Here is a 24865-nt window from a genome sequence, read left to right as displayed (position 1 = left end):
AGAAAAACCTTCGTTTCCTGTCAAAGAAAAAGTAGAAATTAAACACCTCGACTCGAAGATTATTGCATTGCTTCAGATTTACGTCGTTTCTTTCTTCATTTTAAAATGTCAATGCGAGTCATTAAGAATGAGTTTTACATGGATTCGACTATTTCGCTGGCTCTCTTTAGAAACGTTGAAAATGCCAAAGAAGTAAGACAAAATGTGATGAATGGCAGAATGGTACATTTGAAGGAGCTCTATTGAAGCCTTCAATGGTATGCTAGATAAATTTAAGATGATTATTGTTAACTAATAAGAATGCTAATTAACAGTTCAAGTACATTTTCTTCTAATTTGAACAGGTGCTGGAAATTGACAGTTGTAGCTTATAGTTATATAGCTCAATTGACTTTATATCGATTCACACCAATTATAGTCGCCGTCATGTAAAATTGGCACCAATTGTGTTTACATAGTATTGTATCTATACCTTGTGTTAACATTGTTTACATTCATACCTGCCAACCTCTGAAACCTTCAAAGAGGGAGATCTCCCTCTTAGCTATGACAGCTGAGGGGGAGATTTTGCGCGAACGACATTTTCAGGTGAAATATATGACCTGTTTATTTATTCTTCTACAAAACACATGTAAGAGTTAATAGATATACTTTATTTCTTTAAGTATGGTTATATCCTTTACAAAGTATGTTGTTTGTTTCTTTCCTTTTTCATCATCTTCCACATTTGCATCCCATCAGGACAGCTTTTCAATTAAGTTACCTCTGTTTCAGGTGTTTAATCACATTGTCACAGATGGTGTATTTGTAAATGCTGTTTTGTTCCGACGTTGGAAAGTTCCGGGCAGAAAGAACTAACTAGCCGAAAAGTTCCGGAGGAACTTATTAACTAGTTACTTTGTTCTTCCTCTGGTTTAAAAGTTCCACCGGAACAAAGTGACTAGTTGAAAAGATCCAACGGAACATATCAACTAGTTAGAAAGTTCCTTTTTGCCAAATTAGTCAAAACCGGAACTAACAAACTAGCCCAAAAGTTCCAACGGAACTTATCAACCAGGCAGAAAGTTCCATTTGGAGAATTGATGCAAAGTAAAAGCGCAACATATTATATTTGAACCTTTCAAAGGGAAACCAAGATACTGATTACAAAAGTCAAAAGGAACTTATCAACTAGCCACAAAGTTCCTCTTTGGCAAATAAGTCAAAACCGGAACTAACAAACTAGCCTAAAAGTTCCAACAGAACTTATCAACCAGTCACAAAGTTCCATTTGGAGAATTGATGCAAAAAACCACATGAGGAGGGGGGTATTGTTCCCTCTCTTGAGGGTACTATGAATACTTTATTTGCATGATAATCAGAGTTGGAAATTATAGCCCGCCCGACCGCCCGAGACATCCTATTTTATGATCTGGCGGTCAAAAATTAAATTTCAACAGTCCGGTGGACGGTCTATTTTTTGCAGATGGTTGGGATTACCTTTTTCTATTTTTGGAATGAGTTCTCAGTATTACCCCATTCATAACAGCACGTAAGAATCATGACTGCCAATTAACCTTTTACTACCATGTGTTTCCACGCAATTTCTGCAGGGAACATGGTGATACCTGTTGTTTGTAAGATCCGCACTCATTGGCTAGTTGGTATCGAATCGTCCAATCGCGATCGCGTTTATTAAATAAAAAATAAATATTAGAGGAAATTGAAAGTACAAATTTGTTTTGGTAAACTCATGGCTGAAATATCCAAAAGCGGGAGGGTCCCGGCAAGCAGGAGATTTCCCAAATTTTGCCATTTGAGCGGGTGTCTCCCGATCAAAACGGGAGGGTTGGCAGGTATGTTACATTGCAATGTTAACAATAGCGAGTCAACATCATGTTTATATTGCATAACAAGTCTTTACCTTTGTGTTTACAACTTAGACATCCTGATGTTGACAAGAGCGGGTCAACATCGTGTTTATTTTGTATACCATGTCTATATCTTTGTGTTTACTTTGTTCAATGATGACATAGTGTTTACATTGTAGACATTGCGATGTTGAAAATAGCTAATCAACATCGTGTTAATATTTGTTTACCGATTCTATACCTTTCTGTATACATCATAGACATCGCAATGTTGACAATATTGTGTCAACATCATGTTTATATTGTATACCAAGTCTTTATCTTTGTGCTTACAAAAAATGTACATCATTTACATCGACAACATAGCGATGTTGACAACAGCTAATCAACATCATGTTTATTATTGACACGAAAGAGAGACATAGCGATCCTAGATGTCGGCATTGGCGTAGTCAACATTTAGGTTCAGTCTGTGGTTAAAGTTTTTGGAAAGTTTGCTATAGCTTGCTATAGCAAAAACTTTCCTAAGGCATCAGCCTCAAACTGGAAGTGACAGACTATCTTAATTTAGGATGTGTGTTCTACTCCTAGATAATATAGTACTGGTGTTTGACAACTAATTCTAGAAAGATGCTTTTGAAATTTTGAGTAACTTCTATTTTGATTAGCTTACAGTTTGAATTAAAATGTACTGAATGTTCATCGATAATTCAAATAATTCAACTTCATTTTGAAAATGGCTATCACAAACACTACTTCGGGCATCTGCGCTGCGCGGAAAGTAAAATCAATACACATCTACACGAGACAGCAGTTTCTACGTTATGCTTTTATCGGTATTCCCCAGACATGCGTGAGATCCATATCAACAGGAGTACTATAATCCCGGGTTCAGGGGTTTCCTCCCGTCCTCCGGTTGAAGAGAAAATAAATACCGTGCTTAAAATATTTCATGAATGAACATTTTTCTACGCTTATTACGATTTTTACAATGTTTATTTAAGATGTAAAAGCCCGAGTGTAACGAAAGTATCCCGGTGTCTCATCTAGGCCCACAACAAACTCGGACTACAATAAACTCGGCCTATTACATAATCGGCATCAGAAAATCGGACTATAACAAAATTCGTAATTATACAACTTGCTATTAAGTCTCCCAAACAAAGTTATTATTATTTTTCTTCTTGAGGTCTTTTTAGGGGTATTTTGAGGGGCCAAAAGAAGGGAGGGATTTACTATAGAACCCTATGGAATTTATTTTTTTTTAATTTTCAAATGACTATAACTTGAAAACAGTAAGTGATAAACACACACGGTTTTCAGTAATGATCACAGGATCATAAAACAAATCAAATGAAATATAGCGGGAGTCCCTCTGGATCAGCCCCACCACCTCCTGTTTGAGAACTTGTAAATGGTTGAGATCCCCACCCCTAAACCATATATATTCTTGTATGGGACAATAAAACAAGTCAAATGAAATATAGGGGGAGTCCCTGGGTGTCACCCCCACCCCGAAACCATATATATTCTTGTACGGGACAATAAAACAAAAATGAAATAAAAGGTGAGTCCCCTGGGGTCACTCCCACCCCCTTCCTGTTTAAGAACTTGTAAACGGTCGAGATCCCCACCCATAAACCATATATATTCTTGTATGGGACAATAAAACAAATCAAATGAAATAGAGAGGAAGTCCACAGGGGTCACCCCACCCCCCTTCTTTTTGAAAACTTGTAAAGGGTCAAGATCCCCACCCCTAAACCATATATATTCTTGTATGGGACAATAAAACAAGTCAAATGAAATATAGGGGGAGTCCCTGGGTGTCACCCCCACCCCATCCTGTTTTGAGAACTTGTAAACGGTCAAGATCCCCACTCGAAACCATATATATTCTTGTACGGGACAATAAAACAAATCAAATGAAATAAAAGGTGAGTCCCCTGGGATCACTCCCCCCCCCTTCCTGTTTAAGAACTTGTAAACGGTCGAGATCACCACCCATAAACCATATATATTCTTGTATGGGACAATAAAACAAATCAAATGAAATATAGGGGGAGTCCCTGGGTGTCACCCCCACCCCATCCTGTTTTGAGAACTTTTAAACTGTCAAGATCCCCACCCCGAAACCATATATATTCTTCTATGGGACAATAAAACAAATCAAATGAAATAAAAGGCAAATCCCCTGGGGTCACTCCCACCCCCTTCCTGGGAATGACTTATTATGGGAGCTTTGTTTGGGAGACTTCGTAACAGCATCATGTTGCAATTTTTTCTTGTATTAAGTAATTTTTTTTTAAAGTCGGAAAAAAAGTTAAACATCCAATCTACACATTTACAACCTATTTGAAATATTACACATCTATCGTTGCAAACTTTCCACAGGTGCTACCCAGCACTTTGATTTTAGACATCAATAACTTTGTCAAACCTTCATGGAATTTTATGAAATTTGGACAGAAGCTTGTTTATCATGTTTATGACCAAAAATACAGTATCCCATGTATCCAGAGCAAAATTTTAAAAATATTTATTTTCATTTATCTGTATTCTACTAATAAACGGATTAAGTTTTTTTTACAAATAACATTCAGATTTAATCTGAGGTTAAAGTTTTTCAGTCATCAATAAACTTTTACAGATGGTCTGGGAGTAATTTTTTTGATATGATAAATTTGTAAACCTTCATGGATTGTTATGAAACTTGGACAGAAGCTAATCTTCAAGGCTGTGAAATAGCATCTAAAGAAAAAGTTGGAATATTTTTTGACATTCTGTATTTTACTGATAAATGAATTCAATTTTTTAGTCAACATTACACTATTACACAGACAGCAGCAATCATAGGCGAGACACAGGGTTCTGCGGAACCCCTTACAAATTTTATTGTATACATAGTCTATACTTTTCTGTTTTCAACGTTTAATTTGATTTAATTGTTTGATAAGCAAAAATTGAAAAAGGAAAAAAGGAAAGTTGCCTTTAATTGGCAATAACTCCTATGATTAGTCATAAATGTAAACGATCTAAACACGATATCATTAATACATTGTAAATACATTTTGTATTACTAAGTGAACGATGAAAACAGTAAGAGTTCATACAATATAAATGATGTGGACACAATATAGTGAACACTTCAATGTAAACATTGCTAATACTAACAATGAACACTGCCCTTTCCTGGATCTTGATATCTTTATCTTTAACGGGAAGCTTAATACCAAAATTTATGATAAAAGAGATGATTTTTCATTTCCTATTGTTAATTATCCATTTTTAGATGGTGACGTTCCCTTGTCGCCATCTTATGGTGTTTATATATCTCAACTTGTTCGGTTTCGCTCGTGTATGTAACAATGTATTTGATTTCAACGAAAGAAATCTCTGTATTACTGAAAAATTATTACACCAGGGTTTTCAATATCACAAACTAGTCAAAACATTTACTAAATTTTATCATCGGTACAAGGACATCATTCGTAAATATAAATCAACATGCAGACATCTTATACGTTCAGGTATTTCACATCCAATATTTTATGGTAATATTCTTTACAAAGCACAAAAATGTCGGCATTCACCTCAATAGCTAACCAAACCTTTAAACAGACTTATTCGGAAAGGATATAGTTACAATACTGTTGTCAAGTCATTAAGGATTGCATATTTTGGTATTAATATTGATTCACTCATAGGGTCTTTGCATCGGAAATGAACACATTTATTCTAAAACCAGTTGTTGGCATGATATGGGTTATGTTCTTCTCATATATTTTATGATGGTATGATACTAAACTTCTAACGGGAGGGATTGTACTTGATTTTCATATGATGAAGACATAATCTTTCAATCAGTTTAATTGAGGTCTGGAGCTGGCATGTTAGTAACTGCTAGTAGTCCTTTGTTCATATATGTATCATTGTCATTTTGCCTAGTTTCTTTTGTTACCTATTCTGACATCGGACTCAGACTTCTTTTAAACTGAGTTTTACTGTGCATATTGCTATGTGTTTCTTTATTCTACATTGGCTAGAGGTATAGGGGGAGGGTTGAGATCTCACAGATCATGTTTAACCCCGCTGCATTTTTGCGCCTATCCCAAGTCAGGAGCCTCTGGCCTTTGTTAGTCTTGTATGTTTTTTAATTTTAGTTCATTTATATGTTTTGGAGTTTAGTGTGACCTCCATTTTCACTGAACTAGTACACAATTTTATTTAGGGGCCATCTGAGGACAACCTCCGGGTGCAGGATTTTCTTGCTGCGTTGAAGCCCCATTGGTGGCCTTCGGCTGTTGTCTGCTCTTTGGTCGGGTTGTTGTCTCTTTGACAAATTCCCCATTTCCATTCTCAATTTTATGATATTGATAACACATTGTATATATGGCGATGTTAACAATGTAAACAGTATATAAGACCTGTTACAATACTTCATTGTATACATTGCATTGTTAACAATGTCAACGATGTTAACAGAATATAAGAGTTCTTACAGTGTTAATGATGTTGACTGTTCACTGTTGACATGATATCGTGTTAACATTGTAAATATCGAGATGTCGACAATATTGTTTTTACATTGTGTATTGAACATGAATGTCAATATTGGGGTGAGTTGGGAAGCATAAAATCATCAGGATTTAAACTACATTTGATAAGTGGGGCCGTTTGGCAGATCTTTATTCACCGGGAATAAACTACTTTTCAATGGTGGGGTGATTTGGTAGGCATTAATTCAGCGGACTTCAATTCTTTTTTCATAAGTGGTGTGAGTTGCCAGACCCTTATTCACCAGGATTAAACTACTTTTCAATAGGGGGACGAGATGGTAGGCCTAAAATAATCAGGATTAAACTATAAAACTATAATCTACATTTTATAAGTGGGCCCAAATTAAGCTGGATTTAACTCTTTTTCATGAGTGGGGAGAATTTGCAGGCCTAGATCCATTAGGATTGAAACCCTTTTCGTAAATGGGATGAGTTGGTGAAAAGTGGGGCGAGTTGGTAGAAAGTTGGGGTGAGTTGGTCTGATGCAATTTGACAATGGGGCGAGTTGACATGGATTCCGTTAGAATATGACCAAAAATGTTTTCCAATTAAGATAAAGAATACTTATATAATTTCAACTTTGAATACTCATATAAAATATATTATAGGATTCCTTAAATTTAAATGAATAATAGTACTTCGTCATATTAAATGACAGGTATGACGTCAGAAAATGCAGTTTGACAATGTTTCCAAAAATTCTTCACTCAAGGTAAATTAAAAATACAGCATACACATTGACCTTCATTCTAAAAACCTCTCTGTCAAAGTCATCCTGAAAGTAGAAAAAAACCAGAAGGAAATTTTCCTCCACATGTCCATATGGTTCTGTCAACTTATTTGAAAAAGTAATATGTCCTATATCATGGCAGAAAATTTTTGTTTTAATACAAAACATAATTATTTTTCTCACTTTGAGGACCATTAGCATGATTAGGGATATAAAATTCACATTACTAGAAAACCAAGTATATTAATCAGAATAAACATTTGGCTTTCAAGTACAACTTTAAAGCAGGGATTCAATGTGAATAAAAGTAACTCTTTTCAAGAGCTATCATGACATCTATAAAAAATTCTATATCTTGACTGAAATATTGAATTAGTATAATGCAGAGACAATATAATTATAGTATAAAAAAGCTTGATTTTATTTTGTAGATTTGTGATCCTTTCCAAGTAATTGTAGCAGCCAACAGAGCCATTCATTTGAAAAGACAGAATAAGATGATAACAAAGAATGTTCATTCAGAAATCTTATTTTGTCTATCACCAACTAAAAATGTAAGCATGTAACCATAAACTATAAAGATAAAAGTAGAGACTTACCTGGAAAAAATATGCCATATTGATATTTATGTAAAAATTGATTAGAAAATATTATTTACAAAATCTTCCAATCAATCAGACTTTTAAATGTAATTTTATATATCTTGTCTTGATGATCAATTTGCTGTTTACAGTTTTTATACGACCGCACAGAATTTTTTGGGTCTTATAATGCTATGGTGTCAGCGTCGTCCTCCAAAGACACATATGGTTTCCAGACAATAACTTTAGATTAAGTGAATGGATCTCTATGAATTTTTACCAGAAGGTTCAATACCACAAAAGAAAGGTTGGGATTGATTTTGGGGGTGATGGTATCAGTTTAGGAATTAGGGGCCAAAAAGGGGCAAAAAAAACAAACATTTTTGTAGTTTCTGGACAATAATTTGTGTGTAAGTGTATGGATCTGTCTGAAATTGTACCACAAGGTTCCATATCACAAAGGGAAGGCTGGGATTGAGTTTAGGGTTAATTGCCCCAAACGTTCAGGAATTAGGGCCAAAAATGGGGCCAAAACAAGCATTTTTCTAGTTTCCAGACAATACCTTGTGTTTAAGTGTATGGATCTCTCTAAAATTGTACTATAAGGTTACATACCATAAAGGGAAGGGTGGAATTGAGTTTGGGGGTAATTACTCCAAAAGGGGGGTGGGGGGTTCAAAAAGTTGGGGGGATTTTTTTTTTCCAATTTTTTTTTGGGTGGGGGGGGGGGGGGGGGGAGTTCATTTTTTTTCTTCAAAATTTTGGAAATCTTCAATTGCACAGTATTGCGCAATAGCACAGTATTGTGCAATATCACAGTATTGCGCAATAGCAAAAAATCTTCAATTGCACACTATTGTGCAATAGCAAGAAATCTTCAACTGCACAGTATTGCACAATCGCAAGAAATCTTCAATTGCACAGTATTGTGCAATAGCAAGAAATCTTCAATTGCACAGTATTGGGCAATAACACAGTATTGCACAATAGCAAGAAATCTTCAATTGCACAGTAATGGGCAATAGCAAGAAATCTTCAATTGAAAACAAATACAAATGTTTTAACCAATTTTGATGGGATTAATTAAGTCTTTAATTTTTGGGGGTTCTAACCTTGTACAATTTTTTTGGATATTTGTAAACGTATTTCTGATAATTTAAATCTTTTTGACTAAATTAATTAGATGCAAACCGCTGAAATGTAAGAAATAACTTTGAATAGACCGATCAATGTCCGGTTCAAAATAGTTTACCTGTCACCTGAACAGGTAAACTTCAGCTGTTCGACAACTAATTAGCCTTGATTAAAATGAGAAGGTATTAAAGTAGGGGTTGTTTTGATAGTACTTAATGATCATGTCACTTTTATGACCGGAAATGTGTGGCTGTTAAAGGCAAAAGGTTGGGTCAAAAAGATCGCGAATTATGTTAAAATGACCGTCTCTTGAGAAAACCTTGAAAACTAAAAAGTAGATGACTGTTTCATGCTTTGCCCAGCCGGACTTTTACCGGACATTATACAAATGTCCGGAATATATGACCGTTTTGGAAGCCTTGATTGGGCCCCATTTTTAAATTGGTCTACATTCATTTGACATTGAGGTCGAAAGGGTCCAAAATAAAACTTTGTTTGATTTCATCAAAAACTTAATTATTGCGGCTGTATGATTTGCTGTATCTTATTGTGCATTTAGATTTTTATTTTGGGCCCTGTTTTCAAATGAGTTCATATTAAGGTTTGAAGGGTCCAAAACTAAACTTTGTTTGATTTCAACTAAAATTAAATTATTGGTGTATTTTTATATGCTGAATCTAACCATGTTGTTAGATTTTGGATATCAGACCATTCTAGGTAAATTAAATGTCCCATTTCCAATTTTTAAGATCTTCGACCACATTTATTTTGTGTCAGAAACTTATATTATGTCAACAATTTGATCACAATCCAAATTCAGACAGTATCAAGCTTGAATATTGTGTCCAAACTTGCCCCAACTGTTCAGGGTTTGACCTCTGCAGTCGTATCAGGCTGCGCTCAGCGAAGCATTTTATTATTGATCTGCAATAATATAGTTTACAAGATAATAGGCAAAACACTAAAGTTGTTCAGCAGTGAGGTAAAAAATGTCATTTACAGACTAATAACTCATATTTGGAGTCAATTGTTGCTTTTTCTTGGTCATAAATTGCTGATTATTTTTGCTGTTTAAAGCTTGTGTTCATCTGTAAAAGTTTTCACACATACTATACTGGTACAAAAAAAACAACACAATAATAATAATAAGAATTTGTATTGAGACAATTACATGAATTATTCAATCAATTTCACATACAAATTTTATAAAGATGTTTTTATTTTAATGTTTTCCAAAACAAACAAAAATTAGAAATAGAAAATTCATGAACAAAATGTAAAATGTATATATACATACTGGCCTCTCACAAATACTGCAGATTTCAATTAGATTTTATAAAGAGACTTCATGAAACCTGTTGGGAGTGTTGTTTGTGTTGTTTTTTTTCCATCTTGAATGACAATATTTAACCAATAGCTCATAGCTATTTCTTCTTAGCTAGCTTACTTTAGAAGCCAGAGCTAATTGTTCCAACTTTCCAAATTATGTGTTATTTTAGCTCAACTGGCTGTCGTCATTAACTTTTACAAAAATCTTCTCCTCTGAAACTACTGGGCCACAATCATCATTAGGGTATCTAGTTTAAAAAATGTGTCCGATGACACTGCCTGCCAACCAACATGACTGACATGGCTAAAAATAGAACATAGGGGTAAAATGCATGTTTGGTCTATTATCTTGAAAACAGATATGAATGGAGAAAATCTGTCAGGGGCAAAAATGTTCAGAATGATGAGATCTACATATTGTTTTTCTACTTCAAAACTGTCAGATAAATGACAAATTTTACCAATTTTTATACGACCGCAAAAAAATTTTGAGGTCGTATATTGGTATGACGTTGGCGTCGTCGTCGTCGTCCGAATACACAATGGTTTTCGCACTCTAACTTTAGTTTAAGTGAATGGATCTCTATGAAATTTTACCATAAGGTTCAATACCACAATAGGAAGGTGGGGATTGATTTTGGGGGTTATGGTACCAACAGTTAAGGAATTAGGGGCCAAAAAGGGGCCGAAAATAAGCATTTTTGTAACTTCCAGACATAACTTGTGTGTTAGCATATGGATCTCTTTGACATTGTACCACAAGATTCCATATCACAAAGGGTCAATGCTGGGATTGATTTTGGGGTTAATTGCCTCAAAATTTTTAGGAATAAGGGGCCAAAAGGGGGCAAAAAACAAGCATTTTTCTAGTTTCATGACAATAACTTGTGTGTAAGTGTATGGATCTTTCTGAAATTTTACTACAAGGTTCCATTTCACAAAGGGAAAGCTGGAATTGAGTGTTGTGGTAATTGCCCAAAACGTTTAGTAATAAGGGGCCTAAAAAGGGGTTTAAAATAAGCATTTTTTAGTTTCTAGACAATAACTTGTGTTCAAGTGTATGGATCTCTCTAAAATTGTATTACAAGGTACCATACCACAAAGGCAAGGCTGTTATTGAGCTTGGTTTGGGGGGAAAGGGGGGTGGGGGTGATGAATCATAAGGGGGGCGGGGGTCAAAAAAGGGGTAATTTTTTTTTTTCCTTTTTTTTTTGTTTAAAATTTGCATTTTAAGTTAGTTATTTTTTATCACGAAGAGAAAGTAGGAATTGAGTTTTGGGGTTAATTGCTCAAACATTTATGAATAAGGGGCCAAATATTGGTCAAAAATAAGGATTTTTTTAGTTTGCAACAAAAACTTGTGTTCAAGTGTATGGATCTCTGTGAAATTGTATTGCAATGTACCATACCACAAATTGAAGGTTGTGATTGAGGTGGGGGATGATGAATCAAAAGGGGGTTGAAAAAATGTGTGGGAGGTAGGATTTTTTTTTTTCCTTTTTTTTTCTTTAAAATTTTCCATTTAAAGATGGTTGTTTCAGATTTATATATGAAAGAAAATAATAATGATACGGTTATATATCATGAGGAATTGAAATTTAAAATTATGTATATTGGAAATTTAAGTTACATTGGAAAGTAATAATTGGCTTTGGGGGGGGGGGTTGTGGTGGTTATGGCTCTAATGTTTAAGGAATAAGGGGAAAAAAGGTTAAAAAACAAGGGTTTCCATTTTAATAGACAAATAATTGAGTAAAGAACATTATTTAAAAGCAGTGTAAGGTTGGTAATTCAAACTCATTTAAATATCTCATCTACACTGCTTTTAAATTATGTAAATTGGAAATTTGCCAATAACTTTATTGTTAATAAATGCATTGGAAATTTGCCAACAATTTTAGTGTAATAAACTTCATTGGAAATTTGCCAATATAAAATTTTGCTGATGAAGGTTTTTTGTTTACCTTTAGCCTTGACTATGAAGTCATTTTCTATTTTTATAGCCTTATGATGTAGTTGAATTATTTAATACTTTTATGATGTGTTTAAATGGGGTTTTATCATGTTTATGGTTGCAAATTTATTGTTTTAGTATAATAAACTCCATTTAAAATTTGCCAATAAAAAAAATTTTTGTTTATTTTTAGCTATGATTATGATGTCATTTTCTATTTTACTTTTATGGTTGCAAAGAAATTTTTATTTTTAGATATTACTGTTAAATGATGCTGATTAAGGTTTTTGCTATGTTTAGCCATGACTATGATGTCATTTTCTATTTTAATATCTGTTATGATGTATTTAAATGGGCTTTTATGGTTACAAAGGAATTTTATTTTTAGATATTACTATAAAATGTTGCTGATGCTGATTAAGGATTTTGTTTATTTTTAGCCATGACTATGATGTCATTTTCTATTTTAATACCTTTATGATGTAATTTCCATTTTTAGATATTACTGTTAAATGATGCTGATTAAGCGTTTTTTGCTATGTTTAGCCATGACTATGATGTCATTTTCTATTTTAATATCTTCATGATGTATTTAAATGGGCTTTTATGGTTACAAAGGAATTTTATTTTTAGATATTACTTTAAATGTTGCTGATTAAGGATTTTTTTTATTTTTAGCCATGACTATGATGTCACTTTCTATTTTAATACCTTTATGATGTATTTAAATGGGCTCCCATGTATTTAGATTTTTGATTATTTATACATGTTACCAAATTGGTCCACATTGAACAAAAACGGTCCAAATTTCAACTTTATTACATTACATCAAACATTGAATTCTACATATTCTTTGATATATTGAAATTAACAAACAATTTAGTTTATGGATATTCCACCATAATAGGTAAATTAAATTTTTTCCAGTTCTTACATCACATTCATCCTGTGTCAGAAACCTATGCTGTGTCAAATATTTAATGACAATCCAAAGTCATAGCTGTATCAAGCTTGAATTTTGTGTCCATACTTGCCCCAACTGTTCAGGGTTCGACCTCTGCGGTCGTATCAAGCTGCGCCCCAGCGAAGCATTTTATTTCATGTTTGCCTAATATCTGAAAAAAATATAATTGATAGAGAGAAACTTTATAAACCAAAAATGATTATCAAGACAAGATCTATAAATAAGTCCACATGGTTAAAATCGTAAGACGACTTCTAATTGGAGTTAATGCCGATTTTTATCATTTTTTTGCATATTTGCCTTATATCTGAAAAACTATTATAGATAGATAGAAACTTAAATAAGCAAAAGTGATCAGCAAGACAAGATAATCAAATAAGTTAACAATCTTGAAATCGTCTGACTACCCCTTATTGGAGTTAATGCCCTTTGATAATGATCTTTACCATAATTTTTTTTTGCGTTTTTGTCTTATATCTGAAAGACTATAGAGATAGATAGAAACTTAAATTAGAAAAAAATGATCAGCAAGACTTGATGTACATATAAATTAAATGGCCGAATTCATCAGTCAACTCCTTGAACTTTAATGACGATTTTTACCAATATTTTACGTTTTTGACTGCTATCTTGAAAACTATAAAAGATAGATAGACACTTTAAATAACAAAAATGATCAGCAAGACAAGATCTACAAATAAGTAAAATTTTCCGTAATTTTTGGTTTACTCTTTATAGGAGTGATTGCCTTAATTGATATTTTTTTAAACTTTTTTTTGTGTTTTGGGCAAAAACTGAAGAAAATAGAGAGATAACTAGTAAAACTGCGAGCTACTGCTCACTGATGATACCCCCGCCGCAACTGGATAATTTTAATAGTGTAAAAATATGTAAGTGTTCGGTAAACAGGAAGTTGTTGAGTGATGAATCTGAAAACGCATCACACGGTATAGCTGACTTATATAAACCCTGAAACCAAATTTCAGAAATCCTTATGATGTACCGGTAGTTCATGAGAAAGATGCGAAGAAAAATTTAGTTTATTTCCTTGATCAAGTGGCCATGCTGCTGGCAGCTGGACTGCAGGTTTTATGGTGTGGGTTTAACTTTTAAGATATTTGGTCTGTTGTCCTTGGTTGCTGTCTGCCATAATTATTTTTTGTTTATTCTTTTGGAATAAATCAGGCAGTTTCTCTATTGAATTGTTTTACATTTTTTTATCTCACAACACAACTCCTTATTATTATATATATATCACAAAAAAAAGGGTGTGTGTGTGCACAAACCCCTATCACATTTTGTGTCTTGACCATGTGTAGTGGATGCTGTTTGTCTTAGTTTGTACATCCATTTTTATCTTGCTTGCGATGAAAGTCTCAGTATTTGTCGCAGTATGCGAGACATAGGGATTACTATCCAGCGGCGGCAATGTAAAATATTTGTATAAAGCTTTATATTTCAAAAGGTTGAAGATCTGGGCCCTTGGTCGTAAAACTTTACTCAGTACTTGGAGTACAAAATTTGTGCCCTAAACACCAAACCCAGTATTTTGTTTGGTTAATTTCTGAGTCTTTTTTTTAAATACTAATAACAATAGGTCAACTACTAGTATATTTGGTGTATGGAATAATTGTAAGGTGTACATGTCTGTCTGGCAGGTATCATCTGATCTTAACCTCATTTCATGGTTCATTGGTCAATGTTAAGTTTTTGTGTTTTGGTCTGTTTTTAAATACTAATAACAATAGGTCAACTATATTTGGTGTCTGGAATAATTGTAAGGTGTACATGTCTGTCTGGCAGTTATCATCTGATCTTGACCTCATTTCATGGTCTTTCATGGTTCATTGGTCAATGTTAAGTTTTTGGGTTTTGGTCTTTTTTTCATATACCATAAGCATTAGGTGAACTATATTTGATCATATTTGGTGTATGGAATAATTGTAAGGTGTAAGGTACACATGTCTGTTTTTATCTGACCTTGACCTCATTGTCATGGATCTTTTAAAAATGTCAAGTTTATGCGATACTTGTAGTAAAGCCTTTATCTTTAAGACTTTCAACATAAAATCAATAGTCAGTAAAGGAGGCAAGACTTTTTAGAGTGTTTTTCTCTTGTTTATAATAATAGCATTCTTAAAAATTGTTGGTGGTTGGTATGGTTTGTTGTACTGTTCAATATTTTTGGTTAATTATTGTTATATTTTTATGAATAACAGTGTAGGGTTTGTTTAAAGATATTTCGAAATAAATATCCACACAAACCTGCTCATTTTTTTTATACGACCGCAAAAAAATTTTTGTGGTCGTATATTGGTATGACGTTGGCGTCGTCGTCGTCCGGCGTCGTCGTCGGCGTCGTCCGAAGACACATTGGTTTTCGCACTCTAACTTTAGTTTAAGTGAATGGATCTTTATGAAATTTTACCACAAGGTTCAATACCACAAAAGGAAGGTTGGGATTAATTTTGGGGGTTATGGTAATAACAGTAAAGGAATTAGGGGCCAAAAAGGGGCCAAAAATAAGCATTTTTGTAACTTCCAGACATAACTTGTGTGTTAGTGTATGGATCTCTCTGACATTGTACCACAAGGTTCCATATCACTAAAGGAATGCTGGGATTGATTTTGGGGGTAATTGCCTCCAAATTTTAGGAATTAGGGGCCAAAAAAGGGGCAAAAAACAAGCATTTTTCTAGTTTCATGACAATAACTTGTGTGTAAGTGTATGGATCTTTCTGAAATTGTACTACAAGGTTCCATATCACAAAGGGAAAGCTGGGTTTGAGTTTGGGGGTAATTGCCCTAAACGTTTAGGAATTTGGGGCCAAAAAGGGGCCAAAAAACACATTTTTTTCTAGTTTCCAGACAATAACTTGTGTTCAAGTGTATGGATCTCTCTGAAATTGTACTGCAAGGTACCATACCACAAAGGGAAGGCTGGGATTGAGTTTGGGGGTGATGAATCATAATGGGGGTTCAAAAAATTTTGGGGGGGGGATTTATTTTTTTTTCCTTTTTTTTCTTTTTTTCCTTTTTTGTTTCTTTTAAAATTTTCCATTTTAAGTTGGTTATTTCTGATTTATATTTAAAATCAAATAATAATGATATGGTAGGAGATACACACCAAACAGGATGTGTAAATTATTATATAATAAGTATTGTGCAATAGCAAGAAATTTTCAATTGCACAGTATTGCACAATAGCAAGAAATCTTCAATTGCACAGTATTGCGCAATAGCAAGAAATCTTCTATTGCGCAATAGCAAGAAATATCCAATAGCACAATATTGCGCAATAGCAAGAAATTGTCAATTGTACAGTATTGCGCAATAGCAAGAAATATTTAATAGCACAGGATTGTGCAAAAGAAGATACTTCCTATAAATTGCTTATTTCTTGACCAATTTCAATGGGGTTTTATTCTTGATTTCATGGGGTTCTTTAATATGCTGAATCTAACCGTGTATTTAGTTTTTGGATTTTGGGCCCCGTTTTTAAATTGGTCCACATTGAGGTCCAAAGGGTCCAAAATTAAACTTTGTTTGATTTCATCAAAAATTGAATTATTGGGGTTGTTTGATATGCCGAATCTAACTGTGTATTTAGATTCTTAAATTTTGGTTCCGTTTTCAAATTGGTCTACATTAAGGTCCAAAGGGTCCAAAATTAAACTTAGTTTGATTTTAACAAAAATTGAATTCTTAGGGTTCTTTGATATGCTGAATCTAAACATGTATTTAGATTTTTGATTATGGGCCCAGTTTTCAAGTTGGTCCACATTGAGGTCAAAAGGGTCCAAAATTAAACTTTGTTTGATTTCATCAAAAATTGAATTATTGGGGTTCTTTGATATGCCGAATCTAACCGTGTATTTAGATTCTTAATTTTTGGTTCTGTTTTCAAATTGGTCTACATTAAGTCCAAAGGGTCCAAAATTAAAGTTTGTTTGATTTCATCAAAAATTGAATTCTTGGGGTTCTTTGATATGCTGAATCTAACCATGTATTTAGATTTTGGATATTGGACCATAATAGGTGAATGTCCAATTTAAAATTTTTAAGTTCTTAGACCACATTCAATCTGTGTTAGAAACCTATGCTGTGTCAAATATTTAATCACAATCCAAATCCAAAGCTGTATCAAGCTTGAATGTTGTGTCCATACTTCCCCCAACTGTTCAGGGTTCGACCTCTGCGGTCGTATCAAGCTGCGCCCTGCGGAGCATTTTATTACATTTTACATTTACATGTAATGCCATCTCTCAAAATTTGAATCAATATTTTATTTTCCATTTTAAATCTTTTTGGTAAATTGCTAACAATGTCAAGAATGTGGGTGAAAATAGACAACAACTTATAAATACAAAATCCTACCTCCCCATGTCTTTTTTGTGATAATAAGAATCTAAATACAATTTCATGTGTTAAAGTTGATTTCATTCAATTATGCCTTATTTTTTTCAGATATCCGATTCTTTTCGGAAGTTTGGCTTAGCTGATAATGAAACTAGTGTTATGGTAGTTGTTGCAGATGACATAGATGGCAGCACCATGTCAGCAATATGTAAATGTGTTAAAGGGGAATTAAGTGATGTGCAAGATGTTATACATTTGACAGAAACAAAGCTAGTACAGAAGGTAAATATACCTACTATTACAGTTAATTGGTTGTAAGTGTTTTGCAATTGGTTAAAATTACTGACCACTTGAACAGTTTGGTTTGATAAAACAAATTACAATTGGGTCAGAATTTTGAATTAACTGCAATAGGTGGAGAGAAACATTTATAACCAAGTTTCAGTAATAACACAGTAATCATATGCTATGAAGAAGAGTTTTGGTCACCATGATCTTATAGTATGCATCTTTGTGGTTAGGGTAAAGTTGATTCTGATCTAATATACCAAAATATCCATGAAATTTCACTCCTACAATTCTATTATCATGCTTATAGTACAAAATAATTCAACTTTTTGGTTGTCCTGTCAGACGTACATTTCATATAAAGTGTGATTGCCAATGAGACAACTCCCCACAAGAGACCAAATGACACAGACATAAACAACTATAGGTCATAGTACAGCCTTCAGATTCCCAATATATGACTCTCACACAAACAATTGACACAGTTATAATTATAACAAGGCAATAAACAACAAGTTTTATTATCAATTTTTTTTAATCAACATAATATACCATGTTATGGAATTTCATTTTATATTCACAAAATTGAACAAATGCAAAACATTTAATAAAAATATAAAAAAAAAAACCATGTTAACAACATGATACCCCTGCATATAGCATTATAGGTCATACATATGTTATAATTGATTAGACAATAAGCAATGTTTTATTATCAGATGATTACTCTAGAAAAAAAACCCAATTCAATGATAAATATACCCAAAATTGAAGCAAATATTACAGACTTAATCCTATACTTTTAAGTAAAAAATTAAGTCTCAAAACCCTTTAAATCCAGACCCCTCGCCGACTGGGTTTGGTACCCCCATAATCTATAAAGTACCTCCAGTCTAAAAAAATAATGCAGGGTACTTATACATCCCCACAACAAAAAGACACTAAGTACAGATCTGAGAGTACCTGCAGTTACTGACAGCTAATTCAAAGCAAATAACAACTAATAAAATAAAATCATGCATCTAAGACTAAAACATCAATCAGTACATTTACATGCACACAATTCATATATCTATCTGCCCTGAAATTTTCAGACAAATCTGACAACCTGTTGTTGGGTTGCTGCCCCTGAACTGGTAATTTTAAGGAAATTTTGCAGTTTTTGGTTATTATCTTGAATATTATTATAGATAGAGATAAACTGTAAACAGCAATAATGTTCAGCAAAGTAAGATCTACATATAAGTTGTCATGACCAAAATTGTCAGTCGACCCCTTTAGGAGTTATTGCCCTTAATAGTCAATTTTTTGTAAATTTTTGTAATCTTTTACTAAAATCTTCTTCTCTGAAACTACTGAGACAAATTTAACCATACTTGGCCATAATCATTATTAGGGTATCTTGTTTAAAAAATTTGTCCGATGACCCCGCCTTCCAACCATCATGGCCAACTTGGTTAAAAATAGAACATAGGGGTGAAATGCAGTTTTTGGTTTTTATCTCTGAAACTAAAGCATTTAGAGCAAATCTGACAGGTGGCAAAAATGTTCATCAGATTTAGATTTATCTGCCCTGAAATTTTCAGACGAATCCAACAGCCCGTTGTTGGGTTGCTGCCCCCGAGTTAGTAATTTTACAAAAATTTTGCAGTTTTTTGTTATCATTTTAGATTTCATTATAATATCTAATATCTAATACTCTTAATTATGATTTTAACCTTATTTTACATGATTTCCAAAGCATCAGTAAATACAGGTGAGCGACACAGGCTCTTGAGAGCCTCTAGTTTTATATCTCGTAGCTAGTGCGCCTTAAACAGTTATCAGCCATCAACAATCAATTTCCTAAAAAAAAGGTGTAGCTAAAGACAACCACTGAAGAGGTTTTTGACTTCAGATAAACACATGCCTATTCCAGTATTTTAAAACAGTTTTTCACCATTTCTTTTACTGTAAATTCGGAAGTTATTGCAAGGTTTTTGGGTTAAGATTGCATGAAATGCAATCAAAACCCTATGGTTCTTACTACCGGTAGTTATCTATATTTTCCAAGGTTTATCACTACCTTTGATAGTTCAAACAAAATAGTGCAGTGAAGTGATCATTATACGCCCGTTTACGGGACGTATTATGGTATACCGTTGTCCGTCTGTCTGTCCGTCCGTCTGTCCGTCCGTCCGTCCGTCGTCAACATGTCGGACATTAACTCAAAAATACTTTAACCAATTTGCATAAAACTTTGGTGAATTGTTTATATCTATTGACGTGAGCTCCCTTTCGTTTTTTATAAATTTTAGATTTTATGTTTCAGAGTTATGGGGTTTTATTCATTAAAAAAAGGGGGATTTTCCAATTTTCGGACAATAACTCAAGAATACTTTCACCAACTTGCAAAAAAATTGTGGTGAATTGTTTATATCTATTGACATGAGCTCCCTTCCGATTTTTATAAATTTTAGATTTTACGTTTCCGAGTTGCAGGGTTTTATTAAAAAAAAGGGGGATTTTCCAGTTTTCGGACAAATACTCAAAAATGCTTTCAGCAGTTCTTATGAAACTTTGGTGAATTGTTTATATCTATTGATGTAAGCTCCCTTTAGAATTTTATAAATTTTACATTTTACATTTCTGAGTTATGGGGTTTTATTCATTAAAAAAGGGGGATTTTCCAGTTTTCTGACAATAACTCAAAAATGCTGTCAGCAATTCCCATGAAACTTTGGTGAATTGTTTATATTTATTGATGTAAGCTCCTTTTGATTTTCATAATTTTCTAATATGACATTGAGAATTAATTGAACTTTATTTGTTTATAGTCTGACAACAGATTTACTAAGTATTGCGCAACAGCACAGTGTATTGCACAACAGCAAGAAATCTTTAATTGAATATAAATTCAATTCATATAACCAATTTCAAGTTCTTTGACTACATTTATTCAGAAACCTGTAATATGTCAAATATTTAATTACAATCCAAATTCAGACCTGTATCAAGTTTGAATATTGTGTCCATTTTTGCCCCAACTGTTCAGGGTTGGACCTCTGCGGGCGTATCCAGCTGCGCTCAGCGAAGCAGTTTATTTTTTAGATCCTATCAAGTCATTGTCATGCAGATCCTATCCAGTCAATGTCATGCAATGTATTGGTGATATGTTATACTTTGACATTTAAGTTACAATATGATGTGTATTTGAATAACCATACTTGTCAAGAAAACATTTTTTTTTTATGCCCCTACTGTAGCGGAGGGGGCATTTAGTTTTACCCTTGTCCGTCTGTACGTCCGTCTGTCCGTCCGTCCGTACGTACGTCCCAAAGTTGGTTTCCAATCTCTAACTTTAGTTTGCCCCAAACAAATGTTATGAAATTATGTAAAATGCTTATTACCACAAAACACAGATCAAGTTTCAATTTTGGTGGCATCACTTTTAACCGTTCTAGAGTTATGCCCCTTTATAAATGGAAAAATTGCTGAATTTTCGTTTCAGTTCTCTTAACTTTAGTTTGCCTCAACCAAATGTTATTAAACTTATACACAATGCTTATTACCACAAAATACAGATCAAGTGTGAATTTTGGTTGTGTCACTTAAACCGTTCTAGAGTTATGCCCCTTTACTAATAGAAAAAATGCTGATTTTTTTGTTTCTGTTCTCTAACTTAAGTTTGCCTTAACCAAATGTTATTAAACTTATACACAATACTTATTACCACAAAACTCAGATCAAGTACAAATTTGGGTAGCGTCACTTTTACCGTTCTTCAGTTATGTCCCTTTATAATTTTATATGATATGCAAGCTGGGGCATCATCTGTGTCCCATTGACACATTCCCCATTTATATTATTTAAAATTACATATTGCATGGTGTATGAATTTGTTATAACAAGAGGCTCTCAAGAGCCTGAATCGCTCACCTGTATTTCAGAGGAGAAGATTTTTAAATGTTAGCAAACTTGATGAACAAATTGTGTAAAATTGTCTTTAAAGGGCAATAACTCCTTAAGGGGTCAATTGACAATTTTGGTCATAATTAACTTTTTAATAGATCTTACTTTGCTGAACATTATTGCTGCTTACAGTTTACATATATCTATAGTAATATTCAAAATAATAACAAAAAACTGCAAAATTTTGTTAAAACTACCAATTCAGTGGCAGCAACCCAACAATGGGTTGTTCAATTCGTCTGATAATTTCAGGGTCGATAGATCTTGACCAATTAAACAATTTTACCCAATGTCACATTTTCTCTAAAAGATTTAGTTTTTGAGATATAAGCCAAAAACTGCATTTGACCCTTATGTTCTATTTTTAGCCATGGCGGCCATGTTTGTCGATGGATACAAACTTCGGATACAATTTATAAACAAGATACCCTAAGGAACATTTAGTTTAAGTTTGAAGGTAATTGGCCCAGTAGTTTCAGAGGAGAAGATTTTTAAATGTTAGCAAACTTGATGAACAAATTGTGTAAAATTGTCTTTAAAGGGCAATAACTCATTAAGGGGCCAATTGACAATTATGGTCAAATTAACTTTTTTGTAGATCTTACTTTGCTGAACATTATTGCTGCTTACAGTTTATATATATCTATAATAATATTCAAAATAATAACAAAAAACTGCAAAATTTTGTTAAAACTACCAATTCGGTGGCAGCAACCCAACAATGGGTTTTTCGATTCCTCTGAAAATTTCAGAGCTGATAGATCTTGACCAATTGAACAATTTTACACCATGTCACATTTGCTCTAAAAGATTTAGTTTTTGAGATATAATCCAAAAACTGCATTTGACCCCTATGTTCTATTTTTAGCCATGGCGGCCATGTTTGTCAATGGATCAAAACTTTGGATACAATTTATAAACTAGATACCCTAAGGAACATTTAGTTAAAGTTTGAAGGTATTTGGCCCAGTAGTTTCAGAGGAGAAGATTTTTTAAATAGTTTACGACAGACGATGACGACAGACGACGACGGAAGCCAAGTGATGGCATAAGCTCACATGGGGCCCTTTGGGCCCCATTGAGCTAAAAATAGGTTCAACTACAAATGTACATATATCTGTATGCAGATTTTCTTGAAATCGCATTTAATAATTTAATCTCACATTTTTGTCCATTCTTCAAAAATAGCAATAATAAATGCATGTAATGATTTCTGAATTTGGGGTATTCTGACACAAACTAGTAAGCTCATTAAAATGAATGTTAATTTGTTTAATTCAGATTTACAAAATACCAGATGAGGAATTAGTAGTTAGTAAATTACTAGACAGTATTCTTTCCAGGATATCAAGTAAAGATGTCTTAACATTATGAGACAAAGAGCTACATCTAGCAACCTTATAGCTGATATGTTATAATAACAACGAAATAGAACAGATCAAACTGTGACATTTGGCATTTGTGACTGAAAAAGGAATTGTGGTGTTTTAGAATAATGTTAGCGAATTGTGAGAAGAGGAAAGTAAAACACATAGAAAAGAACACTGTATGATCTACATGTATTACCTATTTTAAAATTAAAAACCTTGTTACATGAATTTTTATCCTTTTTCTTAATCAAGGTTTGGAGAAAAATGCATTTTAAAAAGAAGTGTTTGAATGAGGTAGATTTTAGCCTTATATGTTCTTTGAAGGAAAGTTTTTAATTATAAGAATTCAATACACAACTATTGCCACAGTAGTCTTTTTTATGCTCATGCCTTGAAGACGGGAGTTGTATGATGATGCACATGTCCATCTGTCCATCGTTTACATAATTGTGTGTCAAATGTTTAGTTTCTGGATGATAATCAAAGTACAGCTTGACCAGATCTTTAAATTTATACTTTATTATGGACCAAAAAATACAGGTCAAGTTCGGTTTTGACATGTACCTACCAAGAGCTTGGTCTTGAAAGAAAAACACACAGGAAGAATGAAAAAAAAGTGCATACACTGAAATGTAGTGTCTGTTTCACTGATTTTTATTGAACCGTATGTTGGAAACCAAAGCCTTTAAGATGAATGTCTTTCTTCAGGTGTTACATAAACATAACCTTATCTATGATCCATGAATATGAGATCAAACTTGTGTGAACCTTGTCAGAAAGGTATGTACACCTAATAATCATTCTATACCTTACGCTGAAATAGCTAACTTAAAGTTATTGCTTATAATATCTGAGAAACAGGCCTATTCATGAAAACTTACAGCTGACCATACAGCTATGAAAATAAGGTCAAAGTTATTGTCAGATCAACTCTGTCTGATGGACATACCGGTATATACTTTGCAATATATCTATTACTATATACATGTACCAAAAAGAGATTCTGTCTATTATTAATTTCTCTACTAGATATCTTCTTTCTTATTAAATACATGTGTATAGTTTATACAAACAGTATGTGTTCACCCCACAGCCACATTTACATACCTATGTCATGTATTTTGCTGTTGAATTGACTGCAATGCCATGTTTCTGTAAATATTTATCATCATAGGTTTGTAAGGAGTGGGCTTGAAACAAACCACATAGTTGTTCAGATAAAAGATGCAGGTCATATTGACCACACTGCTTACTATCTGTTTCACTGTTTTCAAAGGTAAATAATCATTAAAATATCATTGATATATCATCTTAAGTTGTTTAGAATTTAACCTGAGCACAAATATAGAATACTACAGTCATTCAACCATGAAGGTTAAAGTAACTCAGCTTTTTAGTCCACTACCAACGAAGTAGAAGGGGACTTTAGGTTTGCACTCCGTCTGTCTGTCTGTCCATCCGTCAGTCCGGCAAATCAGTTTTCCACACTTTTTTTCTTCATGCTTGAAGATGTTGATTTTATATTTGGTGTATTGTTTTATCATGACAAATATTTACCATAATAGAGTTTTAAGAAATATACTCAAACTTATTTGAGCCAGATGAACAAACTAATTATAAAGTAGTGTAAGTGTGAATCTAGATGCCCCAATCAGACCAAGACTTAAATACCACAATACATTGATTGATAATTAATCATGTTATATTCAAGATGATGACAGTCATGTTAATGAGATGTGAATATACCATGCTTTTTAATAGCTGACATAGTAACAATTAAACATGCTAGTTCACAA

General features: G+C 33.3%; 1 protein-coding gene across 1 annotated transcript; it reads left to right on the top strand.

Annotated features, from left to right (window-relative positions):
• The first annotated feature begins 9 nt into the window (after positions 1-9).
• LOC127726914 (EKC/KEOPS complex subunit TPRKB-like) lies at positions 10-23297 on the top strand. Its single transcript, XM_052234290.1, is given in 5 exon segments — positions 10-225; positions 228-257; positions 7571-7693; positions 17569-17742; positions 22981-23297. Coding segments are annotated over 5 exon segments (540 nt in total). The 5' UTR covers positions 10-105; the 3' UTR covers positions 23074-23297.
• Positions 23298-24865: the final 1568 nt, after the last annotated feature.

Source organism: Mytilus californianus, unplaced genomic scaffold (genome assembly GCF_021869535.1).
Source record: "Mytilus californianus isolate M0D057914Y unplaced genomic scaffold, xbMytCali1.0.p SCAF_1, whole genome shotgun sequence".
Lineage (NCBI taxonomy): Eukaryota > Metazoa > Mollusca > Bivalvia > Mytilida > Mytilidae > Mytilus > Mytilus californianus.
Note: the sequence above shows the minus strand (reverse complement) of the source record. Positions and strands in the feature narration are given on the sequence as shown.